This window comes from Petaurus breviceps, unplaced genomic scaffold (genome assembly GCF_028583685.1).
Source record: "Petaurus breviceps papuanus isolate PSGF00001 unplaced genomic scaffold, PetGlider_PUasm1.0 38, whole genome shotgun sequence".
NCBI lineage: Eukaryota > Metazoa > Chordata > Mammalia > Diprotodontia > Petauridae > Petaurus > Petaurus breviceps.
This window is the reverse complement of record NW_027186304.1, coordinates 55,405,792-55,432,470: the sequence shown is the minus strand read 5'-3', so window position 1 is coordinate 55,432,470 and position 26,679 is coordinate 55,405,792. Positions and strand designations below refer to the sequence as shown.

The following is a 26,679-nucleotide window of genomic DNA, read 5'->3' as shown; positions in this document are numbered from 1 at the left end:
TTTGTTGTCAGTGGCACACATTCATTATATTATTATCCTAAGGAGGTTGCCAATGCATAGATGAAAAGACCAGAAATTATTCTCAAACTTCGTATATGAGAAAACTCTGCATTGTTTGCTGCTAGAGATTATATTTAGAATAAGCAGAAAATCAATTTTATCAGCCTCCTTCCATAAAGACAGAGCTGGGCTTCATTTGATAACATAGAAGTCTGTAGCTTGGCCCTTTCTCTGGTCCCAGCTCTTATCTTCCTTTTTTTTTTTTTTTTCACCAATGACTTCCTTCCATTATTGTACCATGAATAGTGTTCAAAGCCCCTCTTGGCTAGATGCAAACTACTTCTGTTAGGAGCTCTGAAGTTCCAAGTTCCCTCTTGTCAACATTAAGAAAATCATAAAAGGGAAGATACCTCACTCTCTTCAGAAGACAAGCAAGTCAGAAGTCCAGAAAGTTCACATTGGAAGGATTCTATGTTCACAGATCTAGAACTCAAAAGCTGAAAGGAAGCGACTAGCCACCTTTGACCTTCTAGCTCCTGCTACACAAGTCTTCCTCATTAGTTTGTGAGCTCCTTGAGGGCAGGGGCTATTTTCTTTTGTCTCTTTTTTTGTATCCCTAGTGCTTAAAACAGACTCTAGGACATAGTAGGAACTTAGTAAATGTTTATTGACTATTCAACTCCCTCATTCTACATATGAGGAAATGGAAGCCTTGGGAATAACTAAATGATTTGCCCAATGTCATGCTGATAGACTCAGAAGTAAAACATAAACCTAAGGTTTCTGACTCCAGAGACAACGAATCTTTCCTTAGATCATCTAGTCTAACTAGACAGCTGAATACAAACAATATCCCTACTATCTCCGAGGTAAATCTCAAACCTAAACCTGTTAAACATCAATGATGGAGATCAGACACAAATCTCAGCATCTCTGAAATTCATTTATATTCATCAGTTTAGTGGGCAAAAAGCAGGATTCAGAGTCCGGGAAAAATGTAGACTCAATCGTGCCTTTTACAAATACTGGCCAGTGAGCAAATCACTTACCCCCAAGTGCCTAAGGCAACTCTCTAAACTTTAAGTTGCAGAGCATGTAGAGATCTACATAATTAAAGTTTAGTCACACAGAGTTCCCTATATGTGTCATCACAGGTAAGGGGTAAAGGGGCAATGACTCCCACAAGATGTAGGAGGTAGTACAAAGGCAAAAAATCAAAATTTGTAAATTAGTATAGAGTTATGGAAGCAATTGTAACTGATTTTTCTTAGGTTTCCAAACTTGAAATATGAATACCTTATCCATGTCTCTACCAATCACAGGCAAACCCCCCACCCCAAAACAAACGAACAAAAAAAGGAGTTGGGGGGAAAAAGAAGACAGAGAAAGAGAGACAAAGAGACAGACAGAGACAGAAACACGCAGAGAAAAAATTAATGGATAAAGGAGAGACACAAAGAAAGAGATAAACAGAGACCTAAACAGAGAGACAAAAGAGATAAACAGAAGAACTTAGACAGAGAGACAGAGACCGAAAAAATGAAAGCGTAGAGAAGACAGACCGAGACAGAGAGCGGTTAAAACAAAACAAAACAAAACAAAAAACAAACAAAACAATTTAAGGCGAAGGCACAAGAGCCAGAGCAAGAGCAATTTTTCTGCACCTGGCAGCTAGTCACCCTGGAATCCGGGAGGGGTTTACTCAGACGCTCTAGACACTTATCGCCCCTGGAACCAATAGTAGGCTGGTCCTTGAGTCGGTTGTCATGGTCGCGTTTTGTGTTTGGAAAGGGGCGGGGCGGGCAATGGGGCGGGGCGGGTCTAGGCAGGTAGGGAGGCGAGGTGGGGAAGGGGAAGGGAAGTGCTGGGGAGGGGGCGAATCTGCTGCCTTGTGGACCACCACACCAGAAGGGTTCGGGTGGGAGGCTCCAGGTGATTCCAGAGACCTCGCAGTGATAGACCATCGAAAGACCATCAGCTCTCTACTCACCTGGCCCGATAATGTATACTGTGGACCGGAAGAGACTGCAGAAGCTAAAGGACTCCATTAGTAAATCCTCCAAGCATTGTGAGTAGCGACGATCACAGCTCTGACGACAGGCATGTAGACCTTGGTACAGGCAGCTCTGGATCCCAGGAGAACCTAGCTCCGTCTTCTGGGTCAGGGCCAAGGCCACGGCTATCAAGCTTTCTCCTTCCTCACCCCCTTCATTCACATCAATCAGTTCTATGTACATAAACCGTCCCGGTTTCCCTCTGACTTCCAAAATTTACCTCTTGAGGAAACTTAGAAAGAGACGATTTGCTCCCAAGTCCTAAGATGTCTTAAGTTCTCTCTGGTGCGTCTCCCCAAATTTTCCGCTACCGGGTCGCCAATCCCAGCAGGGCCTCCTCCCCCATATTTCCTTCAATTTCCACCAAAGAAAATCCTGCAGACCTTCAGAACTTGTTCCCTCCTGTAACTCCTCTCACGGGAGACCTTTGTTGATATATGCTATGTGGATAAAAACAAAATTGGAGGGTTGGGGGAAGGAGAAAGCAATGAGTCTCAGCAACAGCTTCCACCTTTTAACCCTTCAGGACAGGAACCCATCTTTATAGTAAGTGTTCTTTCGAGAATTAGCAACTAACCTCCAGTCCCCTACCCCCAATCTCATTACACACATGCCTGGTCTCCTGTTGGGTGGTCTGTACAGTCTTTTGGGAAAAGAAAAAGAAATTCATATTCCCACAAGACAGTTGTGGCTTATCACAATTATCAGTGGACTAATAATAACTACTGTGTTCAAGAAAGTTGCATAATTATGTATACTCCCTTCCCTCCCACCACAAGAACAATTCCATTCAATTCAGTAAGATTTTATTAACAGGTTATTGTGATCTAGATGCGGTTCTATGCCAATGGACATAAAAACTCAAAAGTGTAAATAAGGACATGTAGGAATAGTACATTTACTCTATGCAACATACACAACTATAGTTTGGGGATCAATTATAATAATGGTTCCAAGTAAATATATTAGGATACTATTTTTCAAAATTTTTGAGGAAGTGCAATCACCCTACAATTCCACCTCCCCACACTTCGAGTTCATACCCTCACTCCCAGTTCATCCTCCAAACAACTACCAAATTAATATCAATAGAACATAAGTTTGATAATGTCACTATCCCACTCAAAAATATTCAGTTGTATCCTATTTACCTCCAAGATGAAATTCAAAACTGCCCAACTTGCCACTTAAGGTCTTCTACAATCTAGCTCCAACCTACTTGTTCCAGTTTCCGTAGATCTCACACATTTAGCATTGCAAACTGTTCCCCATTCCCACTCCCCATTTTTTTGCTTTCTTTCAAGCTGTCCATTCTTTGATGGTATTCAGGATCACAGGTTTTTGTGAATATATTTAATAGTTTCCCTTCAAGTTTTCCTTTTACAATATTCCATAGAGACATATTTATAATATAGCCATTTAATATATGTATACATTATGAAAAATGTGTATGAATATTTTACACTGAATATCTTGGTGGTTGTCCTTCATTCCTGAAGACAACATCACTATAGTATGCTAGAGTCAAGTTATAGTGTTTCCACCTGTGGCTGATCAGACCAATACATGCTCAGAATGTTCTAGCACAGGTCAGACACAAATAGTTCTTGTGAATATTTGGGGTGGATTCTCTAAATTTGTGAATCTCATGTTTCATTTGATCTATTTCAATTCTGCTTTGCTCATAGAGCACAGCACCTTTTCTAATGAGGGCACACCATGCTGATTGGCCATTTTCCAGTGTCTCCCATGTCACACAATTAATTCCAGAGTTCTTAAGAGAGACCTTGAGAGTATCCTTATATTTTTTCTTTTGACCACAATGTGAATGTTAGTCCTATGTGAGTTCTCCATAAAAGTCTTTTTGGCATGCATACATTTGGCATTCAAACTATGTAGCCAGCCCACTGGAGTTACACTCTCTACAGTAGAGTTTGAATGCTTGGCAGTTTAGTTCAAGAAAGGACCTCAGTGTCTCATATCTTATCCTGCCAGGTGATCTTTATAATCTTCCTGAGACAATTCAAAAGCACAGGTGGAGGAAACTTATGAAATAAGCACTCCCACTTCATACATGTCATTTAAAATCTCTAGCTTCCTTCAAAGCTTAGCTCAGGTGCCACATTCTACATTCTATATTCTACATTCTGATCCCTACCCTTCACCCCCCAGTTGTCAACACTTTCCTCAAATGATCCCAGATCTAATTAACTCATGTATATATTGTATCTTCACATAGATTGTAAACTCCTTGAGGGCAGAGACTATTTCATTTATTAGTATTCCCAGCATCCAACACACTTTTGGTGCATGGTTTTGTGCATGTTTGCTGAGATGAGTTCCTGCTTTGGGGTCCTTGATGAAATGCTTGGGGAATTGGGTAGATTGATAGTGGTGACACAGACGTTAAATATACCTAACATGATCATAAGAGGAAACATATCTTGCTAGGGACAAGTTTACTTTGGACTCTGAAAGACATGTGTTACCTTGAGTTCAGTACTGACAGGGCAAGTCATTGAACTTTTCAATGCTCTAGATAACTATCTAAGACTATAAACTCTGGAAAAAGTGACAATTTGCATTGTTTAGAGTATTTCCCATTTGGGAAATCACAACTCAAGTCCTTATTCCTATCATGACCACTCTTGTTTTTTTGTTTGTTTTTTTGCTTTTTGGAGGGCAATTGGGGTTAAGTGACTTGCCCAAGGTCACATGGCTAGTAAGTGTGTCAAATGTCTTGAGGCTGGATTTTAACTCAGGTCCTTCTGACTCCAGGGCTGGTGCCCCATTCGCTAGGCCACCTAGCTGCCCCTGTCATGACCAATCTCTAAGAAGCCCTGGAAATTACTGGTTCAACTCTTCAAGAGTCCTTGCACAGCACAAGGACTAGAACATAGAAAGCAGAAAAATAAATGTATTTTGATAAATAAGAGGTATATGCAGAAAATTCAATTATGATTTATTTACTATTTTAATACTTGTGACCACCTGAGAAAACAGGAGCAGCTATGAACCTAGGAGTGTCCCTGTGTTACCAAGAATAAAGGGAAAGAACAAACATGTTCTTTAGTGGCTGTCCTAGAGATTGTAGGATTCAGCAATTTCTAATCACTAGTATCTGATTTAATGAGTGTGATTTACTTTTTGGCTTTGGCAACAAAAGAGAACTCTTACAGGACTATACTGTAAATAAAGTTATGCTATATAGAGAACATTTTAAACTCCTTAGAACAAAGAAGTCATATGTATTTAAAGTATTACTATGATTATTATAATCTGATACTTTTTCACTTAAAACATTTTTCATCTCTGGAAAAAACTGCCATTCTTAAATTTTTCAATAGATGTTTTAAATAAACATTCTGACAAAACAATACAATAGGTATAATGCAGGATGCTGAATGAAACATAGTCCTTTCACAGTAGGTTTGCAATATATTGTAAACAGACCTCATGATGCAAACAAGTGAGGGAAAGGAGTATTCTTTTCAAAGGGTTGGTGGTAACAATAACAACAAAAAGGTTTAAACACTTTTGTCATCTGTTATTCTAGAAAAGGAAAAAGGAAACCCTAATGACTACTTGATTATGCACTGTACCTATCACATAGTAGGTATTTAATAAATGTCTTTTGGCTAATTGATTGTATATATTTGAAAGAAATTTGCCAGTTGATTTTAAATGATTTAAGATGAGAGAGGAGATGAAATATGAAATATTTTCTTTTTACTGAGTATATATCTATCTTATCCTGTTCCTGGTAGTAAAATTATGTTAATTGTAGAGATGATTGTGCCATCAATTCTTAAGTGGACTTATAATCCTAGAATAAGAAAGTTTCTTTAAAAATCACCCAGTCAGTCTTCTGGAACTATACCAGTGCCATCCCAGCAAATCAAAGGATTTAGAGCTAAAAATAACCATAGACATGTTTGTGTACATGTCTTTATGTGTACACGTGTACATCTAATTGTATGTGTATATGTATATATGCATGTATATAGACATGCATACACATGTGTCTATATTTTTAAAGAGGGGAGAGTGAAAATGCTTTGTGACCTTCCATGATAGAGGAAATATTCTGAAATGAAAGATTCCTTATAGCAGAAATATTTTTTAAAAAATTAATTTCTTTTCTCCAAAGTTCCCAAGCTTAGGATATGAGCAGTGGAAGAAAAGTTAGGAGGTTTCAAGTGTCCTAATACATGAGGACCAGAGAGGTTGTGGCTGAAGTCTAAGGTGATCTAACTAGTCAGATACAGAGGCAGGTTTAGAGAGCCTTGCTTTCCTATGTCCTACATCTGTTATCTTTCTAGCATAAACCTTCTTTCCTTTTTTCTAACTCCTTACATGTTGAAGGTAGCATGAAATCATTTATGAGTGATATCACTTGGGACTTGTAGGTGCTAGGATAAATATCACAGTTTTATTTGAAAGGATGTTTCTACTTTCATTGAGAGTACTTATGAATAGATCGATGTCTAATTGAAATAAAAATTAGTGCCCATATAGTTTACATAAGACTGAAACCTGTTTTCATGGAAAAAGAATGGAGCACTATGTGAAGTAGAGTTGATAGTCACATGGAACCTCATAACTAAGACACTGAAAGAATAATTAATAGATAAACAGAAGCATTGTTGATTCAGCATTTTTATTAGTCAGGTTTTTTGTTTATTGTCCATTTTTTAGTTCTTTATCTTCATTCAAACATACTTTTAAAGTTCCAGGTTAAAGAGATATTTGAGGCATCCAGATGGTTCAGTGTATAGAACATTGAGCCTGGAGTCAAGAAGACCTGAGTTCAAATCTGGCTTCAGATACTTAAGCTATATGACACTGGACAAGTCACTTAACCTTTTTTGCCTTAATCCACTGGAGAAGGAATTGGAAAACCACTCCAAGATAAAATCTTTTCCAAGAGAATCCCATGGATAGTATTTGTGTGCTATGGCCCACAAGGTTACAAAGAATCAAACACCCCTGAACAACAAAACAGATATTGTTTAATTTTGCCAATATTTGTCAGACACCTTTTTTTTCCTACCTCGAATGTGACTTGATTCTAATGAAGCAGTATATCATAGAATGATTGATGATTTTCAAGTCAGGAAGACTGGGATTCCGGTCTGACCTCAAACATTTAGTAGCTGTGTGACCTTGGATAAGCCACTTATTTTCTCTATGCCTCAGTTTACTCATCTGTAAAATGAGAATTTGGGGCTCGATGACCTCTTAAGTCATTTCTAGCTCTAAAGTTATGATTTAATAATACTATGACTTAAACCCATTCAAAAAATTTACTATTGAAAATTAGAGGTGCTCCTAACCTCCCTCTTTGTTAAGACAAATTTAGTTTCTGAAATCATCTTATAACCTTCAGTTTCTAAAATACCTCAAAATGTAGTATCTGTCATTGAGTACTGTACATCTGTTACATCAACCATTGTAAAAAAAGTTATTGTAAATTTAGTGTTTTATGTTTCATTGTCATCTCTTGACTTTTTCATCACAGTTACCAGTTATGAAATAGAGTGCCTAATAAAAATTTTTTATACCTTTCTGGGAGAAACAACTGAGAAACAAGGCAGCATTGGGATAGATCGTAATGCATTTCGAAACATCCTGCATACTACATTTGGAATGACTGATGACATGATTATGGACAGGGGTAAGAAGACATAATCAATCCACATTGACTAAATCCTACCGAAAACAAGGCTTCAGTGGCTTTGATGTTTGGGAGGTGTTCTCTATAACAAAATTAGCATTCATTGTTTCAAATTTCACTTGAAAATGAATTTTAGTAAGCTACGTGTACAAAGACAAGAACATTTAAGCAAGCATTAAGAACAAGAAAAATTGTCATATATAGTTTGTTTCATTTTATAGGAAAAATTCTAAAGCTCATAAAATTTTGTCATTTATGTCATATTTCTATTTAATAAACAGTCTATTTTCTATGTAATTTGTTCTTAAGAAATTTTTAGCTTTTCATAGAAAACATGCTGTATTCTTGCATAAAAATATGTACAAAATTTCAAATTAAACATGTTATTTAATAGGCATAAACTCCCAATTATGACTATAAAAATTTCTACACAGAAATTTGTTTCCTGTATATAACTAATTACATCAAATTTCCAAAATTTTTATTTTTCCCACATACAGAGAAAATTCAAATGTAGAGAAATTTTTTATGCTCTAGTAGTCTGACAAAACATTAAAAATGAAAAAAAATGCTCTAAAAAGAAGTTTTATGGAAATCATTTTTGTATCAAATTTTTCTTTGTAGTATTTCGTGGTTTTGACAGAGACAATGATGGATTTGTGAGTGTAACAGAGTGGATTTCAGGATTATGTATATTCCTTCGAGGGAGTTTGGAAGAAAAAATGAAATGTAAGGTTTCATTGTTTGATTTAGAAATAGTTATTTTCTGGGTTTTGTGCTTAAAATATGTAAAAATTGTTTTATTTGGAGTTATCCAAACTGTAGACAAGCAGAGGTTTCTGGTGACCCTCTTCCCTTTGAAGACTGAGTTTCTATCCTATTTATTGTAGTGAATATTAATCAATGACAGTAAGTAGGTAATGGATAACAAAAAGGAAAATCAAGAAATAAAATTTTATTTTAATTGCCTGAAAATTACCTGCATATTTGATATAGGTTCATACTAATTTATATATGTATACACAGATACACACACATATATGCATACATGTTTAGAATTCTAATTATTTCATTGGATGAAAAGCATCATGGCATTATGGGTATAATAGAAGACAAGTATCAATAGACAATTCAATTCAGGTCATCCAATAAAAATTTATTAGAGAGGCATTGTGGCATAATGAATGGAGAGCCAGTCTTGGAGTCAGAGAGACCCAGATTTAAATCTCTTCTTTGATATATATCATCTGTATGACCCTGGTCAAGTCACTTGACCTCCTAATGATTCAGGAAACTCTTGTTATTGTTCAGTTCTGTCTGATTCTTTGTGACCCCATTTGGGGTTTTCTTGGCAAAGATACTGAAGTTTTTTTCCATTTCCTTCTCCATCTCATTTATTTTATAGATGAGGAAACTGAAGCAAACAGGGTTAAGTGACTTGCCCAGGGTCACATAGGTAGTATCTGAGATCAAATTTGAACTCAGGTCCTCCTACCTTTAAGCCGCCACTCTAGCCATTGCACCACCTAGCTATTACACTATAAGTTAGAAATCAGTCACCTACATGTATTGGTGGAAGGAGTTTTTACTCCAGGGATTCCTCTCATCTATAAAATCACAGATCTTAACCCACCGAAAAGTTATTGCGTTAAGCCATATCACTTAGCAATTGTATTCAAGACTAATACTTGACTTGGACTCTATGTAGTTTAATTTTCATGGTAAGGCATTATAAAATTAGCATTTATTGTAGTGCTTTTTACTCATTTACTTATAGGTGATTCTAAAAAAATATTATTCAAAGACAGAGTCCAAACATTTTTGCATTTCAGTTCATCATATATTAAGTATATATCATCTATATGAAAGGTAAGGTATAGTGGATCGAATAGTTGCCTCAGAGTCAGGAAGAGCTGAGTTGTTAAGTCCAGATTCTGATACATATTGACCATGTAACCCTGGGAAAGTTATTTATCTTCTCAGTACACAGGTTTAGATCCCCTTTAACCCCCTCCACTGGTTTTGGGGGCAACTAGGTGGTGCAGTGAATAGAGTACTGGCCCTGGAGTCAGGAGGACCTGAGTTCAAATCTGGCCTAAGACAGTTAACACTTATTAGCCATGTGACCTTGGGCAAGTCACTTAAATACAATTGCCCTGCCTTCCCCTCTCAAAAAACAAAACAAAACAAAATGATGGTTTTTGCACTGTACTAGACACCACAGGGAATGATAATAAATGGCTCACATTTACATAGTGCTTTACAGTTTAATGAAATTTTCCTGAGAAAAAATCCATAATAAGATAGGTAAGTGATACACATATTATGATTTCCATTTTATAGATGAGAAAACTGAGAGACAATAAATGACAAGCCAAGATCAAATTCCTAATAAGTGCTATAGCTGTAACTTCGTTTTAAGACTTGCAATCTCTAAGTGCAGTACTCTTTTCATTTATACCATGTTATTACAATAAATATGTGTCACTACATATATGTGTGTATATGTGTAAGTTGATAGTTTCCTCTCTGTAACCAGTCTTCATTGCTCCTCTTACAAGTATATGCTACTTTCAGAAATATTTGTGGATATTTAAAATATGAATCGGCAATTACATAGAAACAACCAAGTGTTAGGGTTGAATTCATAAGGTGAGCACCAGAGCCCAGGAAGTGGCAGCATCCTCACACCCAGACTAGTAGTCTGCTTCTAGCTCAAGCCCTCATGGTCATCATCCAGGTATGGTAGCAACTCATCCCCTATGGAGAAAGGACTAGCTGCCAATCAACTGCTATTCACAGAGAAGGCAAGTCAGCGAAGGTGAAGTAGCAAGGCACCTTGGGAAAGTCAGGAGGAAGCATTTGCCAGACAAGTTAAACCACCACCACCTTTATTATTATCTCCTGTTGGATTGTAAATGAGAAAGCCAAGGACTCTGAAATAACAGCCTTGGAATAGCAGTGTTCCTCAAACCTCAACCATGCTTTTTTTTTTTTAGCACAACTCCCACAGCCATCACTAGGGGAGAAGTCATTGTGGAGAAGGGGACCACATTCCTCATCATCACCAACAATTGCCTCTGATTAACTGTTACCAAAAGGAATTAGGCATAAGAGTTCTTGGGGGTGGAAGGACAATCCCTCCCAAATGACCTGCCCTGCTTCCAATGTGTCCCTCATATTTTTCATCTGGAGAGGCAGTTCCATGGAAAGGGGTGAGCCTTCTCTGTCAAATGCCTACCAAATGCAACTGACAAATGCAAGCCAGCCTAGATGAGGCAGCAGTGCATTCTGAGGAAAAAACAAACAAATGAGGAGGCAGTGAGCACCAGACCAATCAAACAACCAGTACTATCATTGCCCCTCAGACCCTGATGGAGACAGCCAGCCCAGGACCCTGAACCCAAGAACCTTACAAATAAGAATGCTTCCAGGGCCCCAAGCCATCATTCTGGGAAGCATCTGCTCTGAAGATGCACCCTGGCAACTCTTCCTACAGATTCTATTGCCACAATTTCTGAAGACCTTGAGAAAAGAGCTTGCCACCGAACTCTTGGCACCATCAAACATTTAAGTACCAGAAACCAGTGTGATTTTGCCAGTGGGAATGACGTTAGAGAAGAGACATTACCATCTGCTTTGCTGTTGTAGCCAAAGGAGCACAAGACCTTGTTATCCAACTTGCATTTTAAACTCTCCATGTTATTGCCTGTGGAATTAGACTGAGAAAAGACTGTGTTATTTATATGCCCGGTGTTTAGCATGGTGCTTTGAAAATAGTAAGCACTTAATAAAGACTTTATTCATTCACTCAGGAATACCTGATTTCAAATCCTGCCTCTAATACTTATTAGCTGTGTGACCCTGGGCAAGTCATTTAACCCTATGTGACTCAAACACTTCCCTAAGACTTAGAAGTCATAGATGGGTTGTTATTTGTACTAGTGAAAAGATCCTCATAATGAGGAAATTTTGAAAGTATATTGCTCTCCACAACTATGTGCCACATGTTAATGTATGTGTCACTGATAAAAATAAACATGATTTATTGGGATTTGGAGCTTTTATTTTGAAATCTTTGCTTAACTCATTCATTAAGCAAATATTTGTTAGGCAGCTATGTTTTATGCAAAGATGGTGGTGCTAATATGTTAATATCAGTGATCCTGTTTAGGACCTTTGATAAAGACAAAAAGGAAGGCATTTATTGCTACTTTGAAATCTAGGATATTTGACACATTTTCATTTTTTGAAAAATCTTCTGCCTTTTTTTTTTCCTAAAGTAAGTTTCCAGGTCTACTCTTAACATTTAAAGTAACTCCATAACATAATATAACTTTAAATTGTGTATTCTTTAACAAGGTAACTTGATATAATGTGCTTTAAACATTTTTATGTTTCTTTAAGATTACTAATTTAAAAATTTTTTAATGTATCTTTTTAAATGTATCACATTTTTGTGATGACAGGAGGTTGAAATTAGAGCATTCAGGATGTGATTCTAGTTTAAACCAGAAAGACAAACTGAACCAAATTTGAAAATTCATAGCCATACAAGTATGGAAGTAGCTATGTCTCATGACTTTTTGACTTGTTTTATATCGTATCATGAGCATTGGAACTACTGTATTTAAAATTAAGATGATTTGGTTTAATTCATTTCTTAACCACCTATCATGTGCTTGGTCTTAGGGATCAAAGGCTAAAATGAAACAGTCCTAATTGTTCCCTTCTGTTGGAGGAAAACACCAAGTACATAGACATAGAAATACAAAATAGATGCAAAACATCTTCTGGGACAAAGGCATTAATAATTGGGGAGGATTAGGACAGGATAGACTTCCTGTGAGATATGACATCTGAACTTTGAAGGATGCTAGTAAGGGTCCTGTGTGGTGAAGAGAAGTGTACATTCCAGGAATGGGGGACAGTTTGGTATAAAGCACAGTGATTAGAGATGAACAGTGTTTGGAGACAAGCAAGTAGGTCAATTAGGTTGAGAGAAAAGGGCATAAAGCAGAATAATTTGCAATAAGCCTGAGAAGACAAGACTGAATTCAGATTGTGAAGGATTTTAAAGGGAAAGAGTTTATACCTTATTCTTGAGGTAAAAGGTAAATCATATTTGGTTTATCTACAAAAGGTAAAAAGGATTTGCTTAATTAGTGGCTGAATGTGTCTTCTCCTTTAGGAATATCAGTTTATCAGTTGGTTGGAGGACAGATTGGTCAAGGGGAAAGACTTGAGGCAAAGAGATGAGTTGAGAGGATGTTTGTCCAGGAGAAGAAGTGATGTGAGCCTGAACTAGGTTGATAGCTGTACAGGTGGAGAGAAGGGGATGGCCGTGAGATTGTGTAGTTGAGGCCGAATCAATTATTGGTAATTGATTAGATATGAAGGGATGAAGAGGGGGAGTCAAATCAAGGATTACTCCAATGAGAATCCAAGTGATTAGAAGGATGGTGGTACTCTCAACAAAAATAGGGAAGTTAAAGTGAGAAAAGTTTTGGGGGAAATGCAATGAGTCCTTTTTTGGATTTATTGAATTGGAGATGACTACCAGACATCCATTTGACAGCATCCAGTGGGCAGTTAGAGATAAAGGAGGGTGTTTAGGAGGAAGACAGACTGAATATATAGATAATTCTACATAAATGTGGTAATAAACTATTGCCTTCGGCAACTGATTAACTCCCCATGGGGGAAAACGTTTAAGGAGAAGAGGATTGAGGACAAATCCCTGAGGCAAACTGTCATATTGGTCATGAGAAAAGAATGGTGACCATACACAGGAAGCTGAGAAGGAGCAGTCAGCAAGTAGAGTGGAGAACAATGTCATGAAAACCCAGGGAGTAAAGAGTACCTAGGAGAAAGGAGGAAGAAGGTCAAGATTAGTATCAAATACCAAAGAGAGGCCAAGAAGGATAAAGACAAAGAAAAAAATAGTACAATTTGGCAAATAAAAGATCACTAATAGTCTTATAGAGAACAATTTCCTTTTGAGTGATGTCATCAAAAACTAAATTGATGGGCTATTACAAGTTATTAATACTGAATGGGGAAGAGGTGAAGGAGGAAACTTGATTTTTGAAGTGTAATACAAGGACATAAGTATCTAACTGTCTAAGAATATTCTGACAGCATCACTATTCAACAAGTTTTGTAACAGACATTTCTTGGGGTGTTTGTTTTTAGCAGAATTAAAAATGTGAATGGAATTTCTCTTGCTATTGGATGATATCCAAATTTTTCAAATATTATATAGTAAGACTCAGCAAGAAGAAATAATTTGGTCAAATGAAGATGGGAAAATAGGGAAGGGTTGGTGAGAAGTTACTGTTTGTTATTAAATAGTGTGTAAAGCCTCAACTTAGGTACTGTGTGGCAATGCAGGCTGTGACATCTTCATCTAAATCTAGTCAGTTCTTGATATGTAACAGACTATTTCATCAATTATACACAGGGCATCATTTGGCAAATTTCATTATTGTTTATAATTCTCTTTTTTTACAGCACTTAGTAGACATAGGTGTTCATTAAATTATCAACATGTCCTCCAAGAAACAGTACTTTATCCTTCTAGTTAAGAAAACATAAATTCAATTTTGTTTGTAAAATAGGTTATCAGTTTAAGACTTGGGCCCCCCATTTTGCAGCATCACTTGTGTGAGACTACTAAGAAGCCAAATGCAGGGATCTTGTCATGTGCTATTTTGCTGTGCTCTTTCTGTGGTTTGGAGAATAAAAAGATCATTCGGCAGATTGCAGTCTCTTCTTTGAAAAGTCACCAATCTGGTTAAAAAAGAGATAATACTGAGCTCAGTAAACCAATATTTAGTAAAGTGGAAAGCATATTGCCTAGAGAAACTACTCATTTGCTAAAAACTTTCCAGGAAACTGGAAAGCAGTCTAGAAGAAATAAGGTTTCAATCAATACCTTACCATACTTTTCAATACACTAAATGAATGTGACCTTAATATTAAAGATAATACTATAAAATATTTTTAACAGAAACAGATCATGTACCTCTCACAGCTATGGGTAAGAGATGTATTTTAAACCAAACAAGATATAGAGGTAATTATAACAGATAAAATAGACAACTTGATTACTTGAAATTGACAAGCTTCTGCACAGACATTAATGCATCTAGGATATAAAAGAAAGTAGACAAATGGTGGGAAAAATCTTTGAATCAATTTTTTAAGGTTTTTCTATCCAAATTATGCCACACACACACACAGAATAATAACTATTCTCTAATAAATAACTGGTCAAAGGATATTACCAAACATTTCTCAAAAGAAGTGCAAAGAATTCACAACCATATTTTTAAAATTCTCTAAATCACTAATAATAAGAGAAACATAAATCAAAGCAACTCTAAAGTTTTACCTCACTTCCTGCAAATTGGTAAAAATGACAAAAATGGCAACAATATTGGAGAAGTCTGGGTAAGAAAACCATGTTAATTCATTGTTGGTGGAGTTGTGAAATTGTACAACCATTTTGGAAAGCAATTTGGAAAAAAAGCAAATGAAGTGACTAAAATGCCCATATTCTTTGGACAAGAGACTACATTACTACTTATGGAGTCATGGATAATGTCATGGATATGTTCCAAAATATTTATAGCAGCACTTTTTGTAATAATTAAGAATCAGAAACAAAGTAGATACCCATCAACTGGGGAATGAGTAAACAAACTATGGTACATAGATATAATGGAATACTGTTGTTTTCAAAGAAATGATATATATATATATATATATATATGTATATAAAACAAATACAGAAAAACATGGAAAGATCTATATGAAATGATGCAGAGTGAAGCAAACAGAATCAAGAAAACTATACACATACATAGTAACTACAACAATGTAAATGAACACAACAAAAAATCAAAAGTCAAGTGGGACCCAAATTAAAAGGTATCAGAAAACAGCCCCCAATCAATTGCATCATGAAGTGAGAGGTTCATAGGTGTTAACATGTTACACATTTTAAGACTTTATATGGATCAGTTATTTTTTCCTCTCTAAAAAAGATTTTTGGGGGGGGAGCCAAGATGGCAGTATAGAAGCAGGGAAACTCCCTGAGCTCCCCCCATAACCATCTCAAATACCTATAAATATGACTCTAAACAAACTTTAGAGCTACAGACCCACAAAGTGACAGAGAGAAACAAATCTCCCACTGAAGGCAGCCTGGCAGGCAGGGAGGAAGGGTCCAACACAGTGGGCTGGGAGCAGAGCCCAGCCCCACATGAGCCCATGGTTTTAGCCTCAGGGAGGCCACAACCAGCCAGGGCTGGACTTTGGGAGAGTTGATAACCAGCACCTGTGGTGGTTTCCAGACTCATCAACCCATAAGTGCCAAAGGCAAAGTAAAAAATCAGTGTAGACTTTGGGAACAGGGGGATCAAGAGTGTGGTCCTGCCTCTGCCCCCTGGAGAGGGAGAAGCAACTGAGGCATGGTGGCTGTGTAGCCTCCGCAGAATGGCTGCTTCAGAGCTCCTGGCTTACAGATTGTAGGGGTAACAAGCGACCATTTTTTTCCTTTCTTTTTTTAAAATTAAATTTTATGTTTATTAGTTTACATCATTCATTTCCACAAAATTTTGAGTTACAAATTTTCTCCCTGTCTTTCCCCTACCCACCACCCCAAAAAAGCAATCCCACTGTATACCCCCTCTCCCAATCTGCTGTCTCCTATATCCTCCCCCAAACTCCCTCTGACTTTCCAGTAGGGCAAGATGGATTTCCATACCCTAGTGCCAATATATCTTATTTCTCAGTTGCATGTAAAAAAATATCTATCTATCTATCTATCTGTATGTATGTATGTATGTATGTATGTATGTATGTATGATGTATTTGGTTTTAGAACTTTGGGATCCAGCTTCTTTCCCTTCCTCTCTCATCACCCACCCTTACTGGGAAGATAAGGAATTAAATATAGCATATACATGTGTAGCTACACAAAAAATTTCCATAGTGGATATATTGTCAAAGATTGACTATATTACCCTTTTTTGGGGACAAAAAAGGATCAAAGCATGCAACAGGAGGAAGACAACAAAGTCAGAACTCCTGCACCAAAAGCTTCTAAGAAAAATATGAACTGCTTACAGGCCATAGAGGAGCTTAAGAAGGATTTTGAAAATAAGTAAGAAAAGTGGAGGAAAAATTGGGAAGAGAAATGAGAATGATACAAGAAAATCATGAAAACAGAGTCAGCAACCTGACTGAAGAAAATAACACCTTAAAAATAGACTAACTCAAATGGCAAGAGAGGTCCAAAAAGTCAATGAGGAGAAGAGTGCCCTGAACAGCCAAATTTGCCAGATAGAAAAAGAATCTCAAAAGCTCACTGAAGAGAATAATTCCTTCAGAATTAGATTGGAGCATATGGAAGCTAATGATTTCATGAGAAATCAAACTATCAAACAGATCCAAACAGATGAAAAAAATAGAAGGCAATGTGAAATATCTCACTGGGAAAACCACTGACCTGGAAAATAGATCCAGGAGAGATCATTTAAAAATTATTGGACTATCTGAAAGCCATGATCAAAAAAAGAACCTAGAAATCGTCCTTCAAGAAATTCTCAAGGAAGATTGCCCTGATGTTTTAGAACCAGAGGGCAAAATAGAGGTTGAAAGAACTCACTGATCACCTCTTGAAAAAGATCCCCAAAACAAAATTCCTAGGAATATTATAGCCAAATTCCAGAGTTCCCAGATCAAGAAGAAAATATCAGAAGCAGCCAAGAAGAAACAATTTGAATATTGTGGAAACACAATCAGAATAACACAGGATCTGGCAGCTTCTATACTGAGGGATTGTAGGGCTTGGAATATGATATTCCGGAGGGCAAAGGATCTGGTATTAAAACCAAGAATCAGGGCGGCCAGGTAGCACAGCGAGTAAGAGCACTGGCTCCAGTGTTGGGATGACCTGGGGATCGAATCCCGGGGTCAGACACTTAGCACCCAACCAGAAACACCTGGCCGTGTAACCTTGAGCAAGTTACTTAACCCCAATTTCTTTAAAAAAAAAAAACAAAAAACAAGAATCACCTACCCAGCAAAACTGAGTATCATATTTCAGGGGAAAATATGGTCATTCAATGAAATAGAGGGCTTTCAAGCATTCTTTTTTTTTTTTTATGAGCAATCAGGGTTAAGTAACTTGCTCAAGGTTACACAGCCAGTTATTTCTGGGTGTGGTGCTAAGTGTCGGAGCCTGGATTCTATCCCCAGGTCATCCCAACACTTGAGCCGGCACTCTTACTTGCTGAGCCACCTGGCCACCCCTACTTTCAAGCATTCTTGATGAAAAAACCTGAGTTGAATAGAAAAATTGGCATTCAGATACGAGAAGCATAAGAAGGTAAGCAGGGAAAAGAAATTATAAGGAACTTATCAAATTTGAACTATTTATATTCCTACATGGAAAAACAATAATTGTAATTTATGAAACTTTTCTCAGTGTGAGGATAGTTGAAGGGAATATAAATGTCTATATCTATATATGTATTCATACATATATATGTCTATATAGGAGGGTATATGGGCATATGAATACATATGTGAGTGTGTGTATATGTGTACAGGTATATATAGACAGAGGGCACAGGACCAATTGAATAGGAAGGGATGATACTTAGGTGAAATTGAGAGGTGAGAGAGGAATATGAGAGGAGATGGGGTGAGACAGAATGGGGTAAATTATCTCATGTAGAAGAGGCAAGGGAAAACTGTTACAATGGAGGGGAAGAACAGGAAGGCAAAAGGGAATGGGTTAACCTTACTCTCATTAAATTTGGCTTAGGGAAGGAATGACATACACATTAAATAGGATATTTCACCTTACAGGAGAGTAGGAGGGAAGGGGATGAGAGGGGGGATGATGGAGGGGAGGGCAAGTTTGCAGGGAGGGTAGTTAGAGGCACATGCTTTTGAAAAGGGACAGAGTCAAAGTAGAGAATAGAACAAGTGGGAGGCAGGATAGGATGGACAGAAATATAGTCATTCTTTCACAACATATATAATATGGAAATGTTTTGTGTAACTACACATGTACAAGCTATATTGAATTGCTTATAGTCCCAGTAAGGGTGGATGACAAGGGAATAAGGGAAAGAATCTGGAATTCAAAGTTTTAAAATAAAATGTTTTAAAAAATATTATTACTATTATTATTTTTACATGCAACTAGGAAATAAGATATATAGGCACTGGGGGATAGAGATCCATCTTGCCCTACTGGAAAGTGGGAGGCGGTCTGAGGGAGGATACAGGAGAGAGCAGATTGGAGGAAAGGGTATACAGTGGGATCACTGTTTTGGGTGGTGGGTAGGGGAAAGACAGGGAGAAAATTTATAACTCAAAATCTTGTGGAAATGAATGATGTAAACTAAAAATAAACAAAATTTAATTTAAAAAAGTAAGATTTGTCACATGAGATGGTCCCTGGAGAGGTGTAGGCATAAAGATAGAGGGATAAATGGGATGGTATGATGAAATAAGAAAAAGAAAGCATCAATCAAAATTATTTTGAAAAAAATTACAAAGCTTAATGCACAATATCTAAATCTGTTATCAGCTATAAAATCTCTTTAACAAAACAAAGAAATACTAGACTGAAACCACTAGAAACTTGGAACTTGAATGAAGATAAACCTGCTCCTTATTATAAAGATGAACCTCCATATGACAAGATAGGCGTCTAACCAAGAAATGATTTCCCATTTGCAGTAACCTCTCTATCCTTGCATCCTCATTTAATAACTCAAACGGCTGTAAATGACCTTGTGTGTCAACTTATCTTATACAGAAATAAAAGTGAACTTTTAACTTCTAGAATAAAAGAATAGCATTTCCTACAAAGTAGGACACAAAATGTTCAAAACATGAAAATTCAATATTTAAATCAATAAGTTTGAAAAATATTCATGACATACCTCATGAGGTACAAGAAGTATTCATGGAATATCTGTGGAACTCTAAAAATAAATGTTCTTTCACTACCAGGACTGCATCTTAGCTATACCAAATACTACTTACCCAAAACTGCTGCTTTATATTTGATTGGTTCATCAGAGACAAAAATAAACCCCACTACATTAACAGAGGCTTTAAAGGAAAAAACTGACTCCAAAAAAGAAAAATTTGATAATCAAACTACTGGTTAGTCCTGGAAAAATTTTCTTATGACCATTCAAATTGGCTTAATAAAGATTTATAAATTTAGTATATTGGAATAATATGGGTTATTTTTATCTGAAAAACAATTTCCAAAAGTCAAACAGGTTAAAATAAAAGAGAGAATATGTTGTGACTCTTCAAACAATAGAAGCAATCAAAGATGAACATTGTGAATAATGTATGAATGAAGTTGAAGGAGCAACATGGAAATTTTTTTTTTAAGTGATCAAATACATTCTGGGAAACTATAAAGCAGAACATTACCAAAAAAGTGTCAATGATCTTCTCAAAGGCCATAAAGTTATGAATGTAATATGTTGTTCCACATCCTTTTCTTGGATTAACACTTAGACTTTCCTGGAAAAACTAGGCTTTGTCAGTGATGAGCACAGGAACAGAAATTTTAGTTTAAGGTGTGTGGCATTTTTTGTAATCTTGTTGTATAATGTTTCATCTTAGAATTAAAAGTATGCATATGTAGAACCTATATCAGATTGCACACCATTTTGGGGAGGGGAGGAGAGAGATGGAGAAAATTTAAAACTCATGGAAATGAATGTTGAAAACAAATGTAGATAAATTTATTTGGAAAAAAAAGAATTAAAAGGAAGTTTACTAAATTATTGAATATCCCATAGAAGGCCAAAATCACTGAACCTTTTGGGGCCCCAATGGGCTATTAAGAATTTCTCAAGCGAACATTTATATAACACTTTAAGTAATCCACAACCAGTAGTATCAATGTACCCTTTACGAGACTCATTCCATCTGGTCTAATTTAATGCTGAGGTTACTTTTAGCAAGTTATATGATATTTAGGAGGACGTGGCTGATATGGAGGGAGCAGAATATACTCTGGATATTGCCAGGGGTCCCAATCTGAACAAAGATTTTTTACTTTGCCAGGAATAAAATGGAACCTTGAGGTTAGCATTATACTCAATGTAACAAAAACTCAACCAGATTTTTTTTATAAGCAATTGGGGTTAAGTAACTTGCTCAAGGTTACACAGCCAGGTGTTTCTGGGTGGGTGCTAAGTATCTGAGCCCGGATTTGATTCCCAGGTCATCCCGACACTGGAGCTGGTGCTCTTACTCACTGAGCTACCTGGCCACCCCTTCAACCAGATCTCTTAAACTGATACAGGTCTAAGCAGCACCCAGAGTAGCCTGGGACCTGCTGAAGTCCTTGAACAAGCTTACTAGTCCTATAGTTTATATGTTAAGTTCATCTTCCACCCCAACACTGAGAAGACTTGTAGGACATATATCAGAAGGGGATACTTTTACATTTACTGAGAGGTGATCAAATTTTCTAATACCGATGAGGTTAGTAGATATTGGCACTGTAGGAGATGGCATGTGGAATCCATCAACATAGGGAGGAAGAGTCAGGCCCCAAATTCACTGTCTAAGAAAATCCTGGAAATCAAGCATGCTCTGGGTTCCATTAACCTAGCCCACCCTTTAGAGAGAAATTATATATTGGATGTGATGAAAGATGATTACAGGGAGCAAGTAATATGAGAGGACAATCTACCCAATATAGTAAGTTTCTAAGCAGAGTTTAGGAAAAAAAGACTGTGCTAAGCTATAATTGCAGCATTAGGTCATAGATGTGTGCTTAGATGTTGCATATATGAATACAAAACTGGTTCTAATATTAGGTTGATTGCATGAATTTTTATCTCAGTCAAAATTATAAAGGTAATGATAACTCTAAACATACTAGTAAAATCACTAGGAAAATTATTAAAATTGCTAGTATCTTAGTTATCTACCCTATGTATATCCTAAAACTACTTAAGAGAAAGTAAATAAAATTTCAACTTTATAAAATTATAATTTGTTATGTTTTTAAAAGATTGTTTTGAAATTTACGATTTGAATGGTGATGGTTTCATTTCACGAGAGGAAATGTTTCACATGCTGAAAAACAGCCTTCTCAAGCAACCAAGTGAAGAAGATCCAGATGAAGGGATTAAAGATTTAGTTGATATAACACTTAAGAAAATGGTAAGCATATTATAATAAAATATATTCAGCATATTACAATCAAAACAATCAGTGAGGTATGAGACAAAAGCAAAAAGGGGAATTCAGTAACCATTTTGTTCCTCTTTGGTGGAAATAGGAGACAGAGACTGAATCAATGGTTTCCTTAGTATAAGGAATTCCTCATGAGGCAACTCCCTCTACCAATGTAAGGACCTCCACAGTTCATAGTCATAGAGAAATGCCGAGATCAGGAGGAAACTAAGTAACTTGCCCAGGGTTATGGAGCCAGTATGTATTCAAAGCAATACTTAAAGCCCAGGTCTTCCTGGCTCTGAGAATAGCTCTCTAGCCACTGTGACATGTGGCTACTCCTCCTTGATAAAAAGAAAACTCATGTGTATTTTTTCTCTTTCATATATATAATGTTATATATATGTAACACATAATGTTAGCAAAACTACTATTGTCACAAAATCTGTTTTCTAATCTTCATCTTTCCTAGGATCATGACCATGATGGGAAGCTATCCTTTGTTGACTATGAAACATCTGTAAGAGAAGAAGCCCTTTTGTTAGAAGCATTTGGTCCATGTTTGCCGGATTCGAAGGTATTAACAGTCACTGAAAATACCCATATTCATTACGAAATGAGTAGTTGGCCATGTACAAATAAATTTTCCCATGTGGGGAGAGTAAGTTATACCTACAGGAAAGGACAACTGCAGTAGTACTTAGGAGTATCCTATTACAATGCTCTCATAGCTCCTTATTATATTCTGTAGTTTCTGAAGAACCTTTTCAATCCTAGAAAGACACTATCCAAAGACCAATGGAACTAGGGTAAGACCAGTTGCACAGTCAAGTTCCTAATATGATTTGGTTTGAGTGTCTTTCCATTGTGACTACCTAGGAATTCTGGAGTGAATTTTTCTCTAAAGACATTAACCTTGGGGTGGCTAGGTGGCGCAGTGAGTAAAGTGCTGGCCCCAGAGTCAGGAGGACCCAAGTTCAGTTCCGGCCTCAGACACTTAACACCCACACAAAAAAAAAAACTAGCCATGTAACCTTGGGCAAGTTACTTGTCTTTCTTTGGGATTGAGATGCAAACTGATCCTTTACAATGAAGTGGTCACTGTTAAGTTTTCCAAATTCACTGGCATATTGAGTGCAGCAGTTTAATATCATTATCTTATAGGATTCAGTTGGAATTCCATCATTTCCACTAGCATTATTAGCAGTGCTTCCTAAAACTTGATTCCATTCTCCAGGATGCCTAGCTTTAGATCAATAACTACACCATTGTGGTTATCAGTGATATTAAGATCTTTCTTGTATAGTTCTGCATATTCTTGCCACTTCTTAATCTCTTCAACTCCCGTTAAGTCCCTACTATTTTTGTCTTTTATCATGCCCATTTTTACCTCAAATATTCCCTTGATATCTCTAATTTTCTGGAAGAGATCTGTCTTTCCCATTCTGTTGCTTTCTTATATTTCTTTGTATAGATAATTTAAGAAAACCTTCTCTCTTTTTGCTATTCCCAAGAATTCTGCATTCAGTTGCATATATTTTTCCCTTTCTCTTTCCATTTGTAAAGCCTACTTAGACAGCCTTTTTGCTTTCTTGCTCTTCTTTTTCTATGTAATGATTTTTATCGCTGCCTCCTGTAGAACATTGTGAACCTTTATTCATAGTTATTCAGACACTTATCTACCAGATCTATGCTTTAAATCTATTCATCATTTCCACTTCATATTCATAAAGGATGTTTACAGATAAATACAAGGCAGCTACTTGGCACAGTGAATAGAGTGCTGGACCTGGAATCAGGAAGCCTTACTATCAAGTCACTTAACCCTGTTTGCCTCAGTTTCCTCATCTGTAAATGAGGTGGACAAGGAAATGGCAAACCATTCTAGTATCTTTGACAAGAAAACCCCAAATGGAATCATAAAGAGTTGGACACAGCTGAATGACAGTAACAATAAATACAAGATCCATCCAAAATAAATGAATGGTGATTTGGCTGAGGTACTAATCACTGGTGCATTCAGGAAAGACCTCTTTATGGGGGTGGCAAAATAACTGAACCTTCAAGGGAATTGGGTATTTCAAGAGACAGAGATGAGAAAAGGTATTCTAGGCATTAGGAGCATCTGGAACAAAAGTACAGAGCTGGAAAATGGTTTGTATGTGAGGAATAGAAAGAAGGCTAGTTGGTAGGGGCATAAAGTAAAAGTAGTGTGTGATCAGCCTGGAAAGATAAGGTGTAGCCAGATTATGAAGGTCTTTAAATACCAGCAAGGGAGTTTGTATTTTATTCTAAAGGCATTAGGGAAATACTGAACAAAAGTGAAAGTATCAAACAGAAAGTCAGGACTGGGGTTTAGTAAAGGATAGGACAATGTGGGAAGGGATTAAGTGGCTTCATCTCTGATGTGAATTGATCTGAGATTTCTCTCATATTTCCCAAGCTTTGAAAAGGATATAGTTTATCCATTACTCACTACCTCACTAAGCATTGTAAGTCTTTGGCTATGGACAGCATTATTTGTAGATAATTGTATATTCTAGTTTTGAAATTACTTAAAACAGATAAGATCTTTGTCTTATAATATGGAATGGATTTAGTAACTTCCAAGTACTTTCTCTCCCCAGGTCAATAGCTCTTTCCCTCAGCAGCTCCCTATTTCCCCCCATTTCCCCAATTGTCATACCCTTCTTAACAGGATTAAAACATTTTAATTGTTTTACTCTGTTTGGAAAGGCTTTTTAATTAGATTTAGGATTAAGTCATCACTTGAAATGGGCCGCTTTAAGAATCCTACAAGAGTTTAGTGTCAGCTATATCTAATTTTTTTTTTCACTTTTATTTTGCAGAGCCATCTAGAATTTGAAGCCCAGGTCTTCAAAGACCCCCATGATCTCTAGAATAAGGACACCTAACATCTGTGTTAGTTTCAAGACAGCAAATTAAAATGCACATTCCAAATGCTTATTTTCTATATTTTGTAATTTGAATAAGCATTAATAATGGTTTAAATTTTATTTTACTTGCTTGTAAACTATTATGACAGACTGGTGGAAGATCAGAATGCAAGACCAGCAGTTCTGCTTGCTGACAAAAATGATTTACATTTATTCTACAATTTACACAGGGCTATAAATTTGTATGTGGATCTATAGTAATAATTTTAATTTCATGAACAAAAAAGAGGTAACACTATCATGAAGCATTAATAGGATGAATATGAATAATAATGTGAGTACCAGGTTAAAGAAAATTACTAAAACTACTTAATTCCCTTCTTATAAAAACAAATTGAATTGTTTTTGTGCCAATGGTACACAGTTTTCTTGATTTTAGTGAGTAATTCAAATGCATCTCTCCCTGATGAAGGTTATCAGATGATGGTTTTCTTTCAAAACAGAAAAAAAGAAATCAAATCAAGGTTTTTTTTAATTTTCTTTTAAATTATTATTTCCTTTCTTGTCTCTGTTTCTTTAGTGCACATATATAATAAGCAGCAGGAGGAAAGATAATGCAAACAGTTTTGCTCAGATGCAAATACTGGCAAGGATAGAGTGCTGGACTTGGAGTAAGGAAGACCTGTGTTCAAATCCTGACTCTTCTACTTAATAGCTGTGTGACCTGGGGCAAGTCATTTAACTTCTGATTGGTTACTCCCTAGGACTTATCTAATAGATAAATTGCTTCTTGGAGAGAACTCCTAGTATAGGAATTCCCCAGCTGATGAAATCGCAGATCATTTTCCTACTGGTATATTCTTTGTCACTATATTATGCATCATTATCATTATAAATTAATTATGTATAATGAAATTATAAAATTAACATTTGTAAAATATCATTGCAAATAATTGAATTAAATAAATCCTTTCCTGAAATAAAAAATTTATAACCTTTTTGCTATTCAAATGTTTTCTTCATTTTTGTCGTGTGTAGAGTGATATTTTCTTAATAGACAATTTCTTGGCACAACTGTATTTTTTCTAGCAACAATTTAAACCAGAGTCAGCAAATCTTATGTTTATTTAAAACTTGATGTTCTAGTCTTTAGGAAAACCAAAATGATGATATATACACCATACAGCATAATGGGATTTGGAGTCAGGAAACCTAAGGCTCTAATCCTAACATTAAAATTTACCTTATAATAATCAAGTAGCTCCATTTGAATCCCAGTGGACTTTATCAAGTTTTTCCAGATCTATATTTCAAGAAATCATAAATGAAAACTACATGAGACAAAAGAATTATCCTAGTTTTTCAGGGGAAAAAATCACAGAATAAATAAGTAGGGGAGAAAAAAAATCTAGCTATCAAACCCCAAGATGGAACTACTTGATCATGCCTTTAAACCCAAATCACTCTGGTTCTCATTGGTTGGCCAATTAAAGGTCCTAACTCAAGCCTCACTTGGTCATAGTTTGGGTTTTGAGGGTTCATAGTGAGTGAGTGTTAATGGTAATTGTTTCTGTTCTGGCCACAAACCCTGAGGGTCTTCCCCTCCCAGATTGATTCTTCTGAGAAGGCAAACTAAGCAATCTTTTGCCTCAATTCTTAACAATACTTGAATCACTGAATGGGTGTTTTCTCAAACAAACTGAGACCTGGAAAAGACTTTAGCTTATAAAGGTCAAGGTCTCCTACTGCATCTAGGACCATCTCCAGTCATCCTGATCTATATCTTGCCATTGTATCCAGATAGCTC

The 26,679-nt window shown here is 36.4% G+C and overlaps 1 protein-coding gene across 3 annotated transcripts; it reads left to right on the top strand.

Moving 5' to 3' along the window:
• The first annotated feature begins 1,806 nt into the window (after positions 1-1,806).
• On the top strand, positions 1,807-25,883 carry CLXN (calaxin). 3 transcript variants are annotated; one of them, XM_069099917.1, is made up of 7 exons: positions 1,807-2,068; positions 7,576-7,731; positions 8,356-8,460; positions 21,812-21,963; positions 22,448-22,552; positions 24,825-24,897; positions 25,453-25,590. In XM_069099917.1, the coding sequence occupies exons 1-6, from the start codon at positions 2,002-2,004 to the stop codon at positions 24,873-24,875; spliced, it is 636 nt and encodes a 211-aa protein (XP_068956018.1). In that variant the 5' UTR covers positions 1,807-2,001; the 3' UTR covers positions 24,876-24,897; positions 25,453-25,590. The 3 variants fall into 3 exon arrangements, with proteins under 3 accessions (XP_068956018.1, XP_068956016.1, XP_068956017.1); XM_069099915.1 differs by lacking the exon at positions 24,825-24,897 and having other exon boundaries at positions 25,453-25,883; XM_069099916.1 differs by lacking the exon at positions 25,453-25,590 and having other exon boundaries at positions 1,808-2,068; positions 24,825-25,386.
• The last annotated feature ends 796 nt before the right edge of the window (positions 25,884-26,679 follow it).

Coding starts and splice junctions, on each gene's coding strand:
- CLXN (XM_069099915.1), top strand. CDS start 2,002: ATGTATACTGTGGACCGGAAGAGACTGCAGAAGCTAAAGGACTCCATT. Junction 7,732..8,355: donor TGACATGATTATGGACAGGG/GTAAGAAGACAT, acceptor TTTTCTTTGTAG/TATTTCGTGGTTTTGACAGA. Junction 8,461..21,811: donor TTTGGAAGAAAAAATGAAAT/GTAAGGTTTCAT, acceptor TGTTTTTAAAAG/ATTGTTTTGAAATTTACGAT.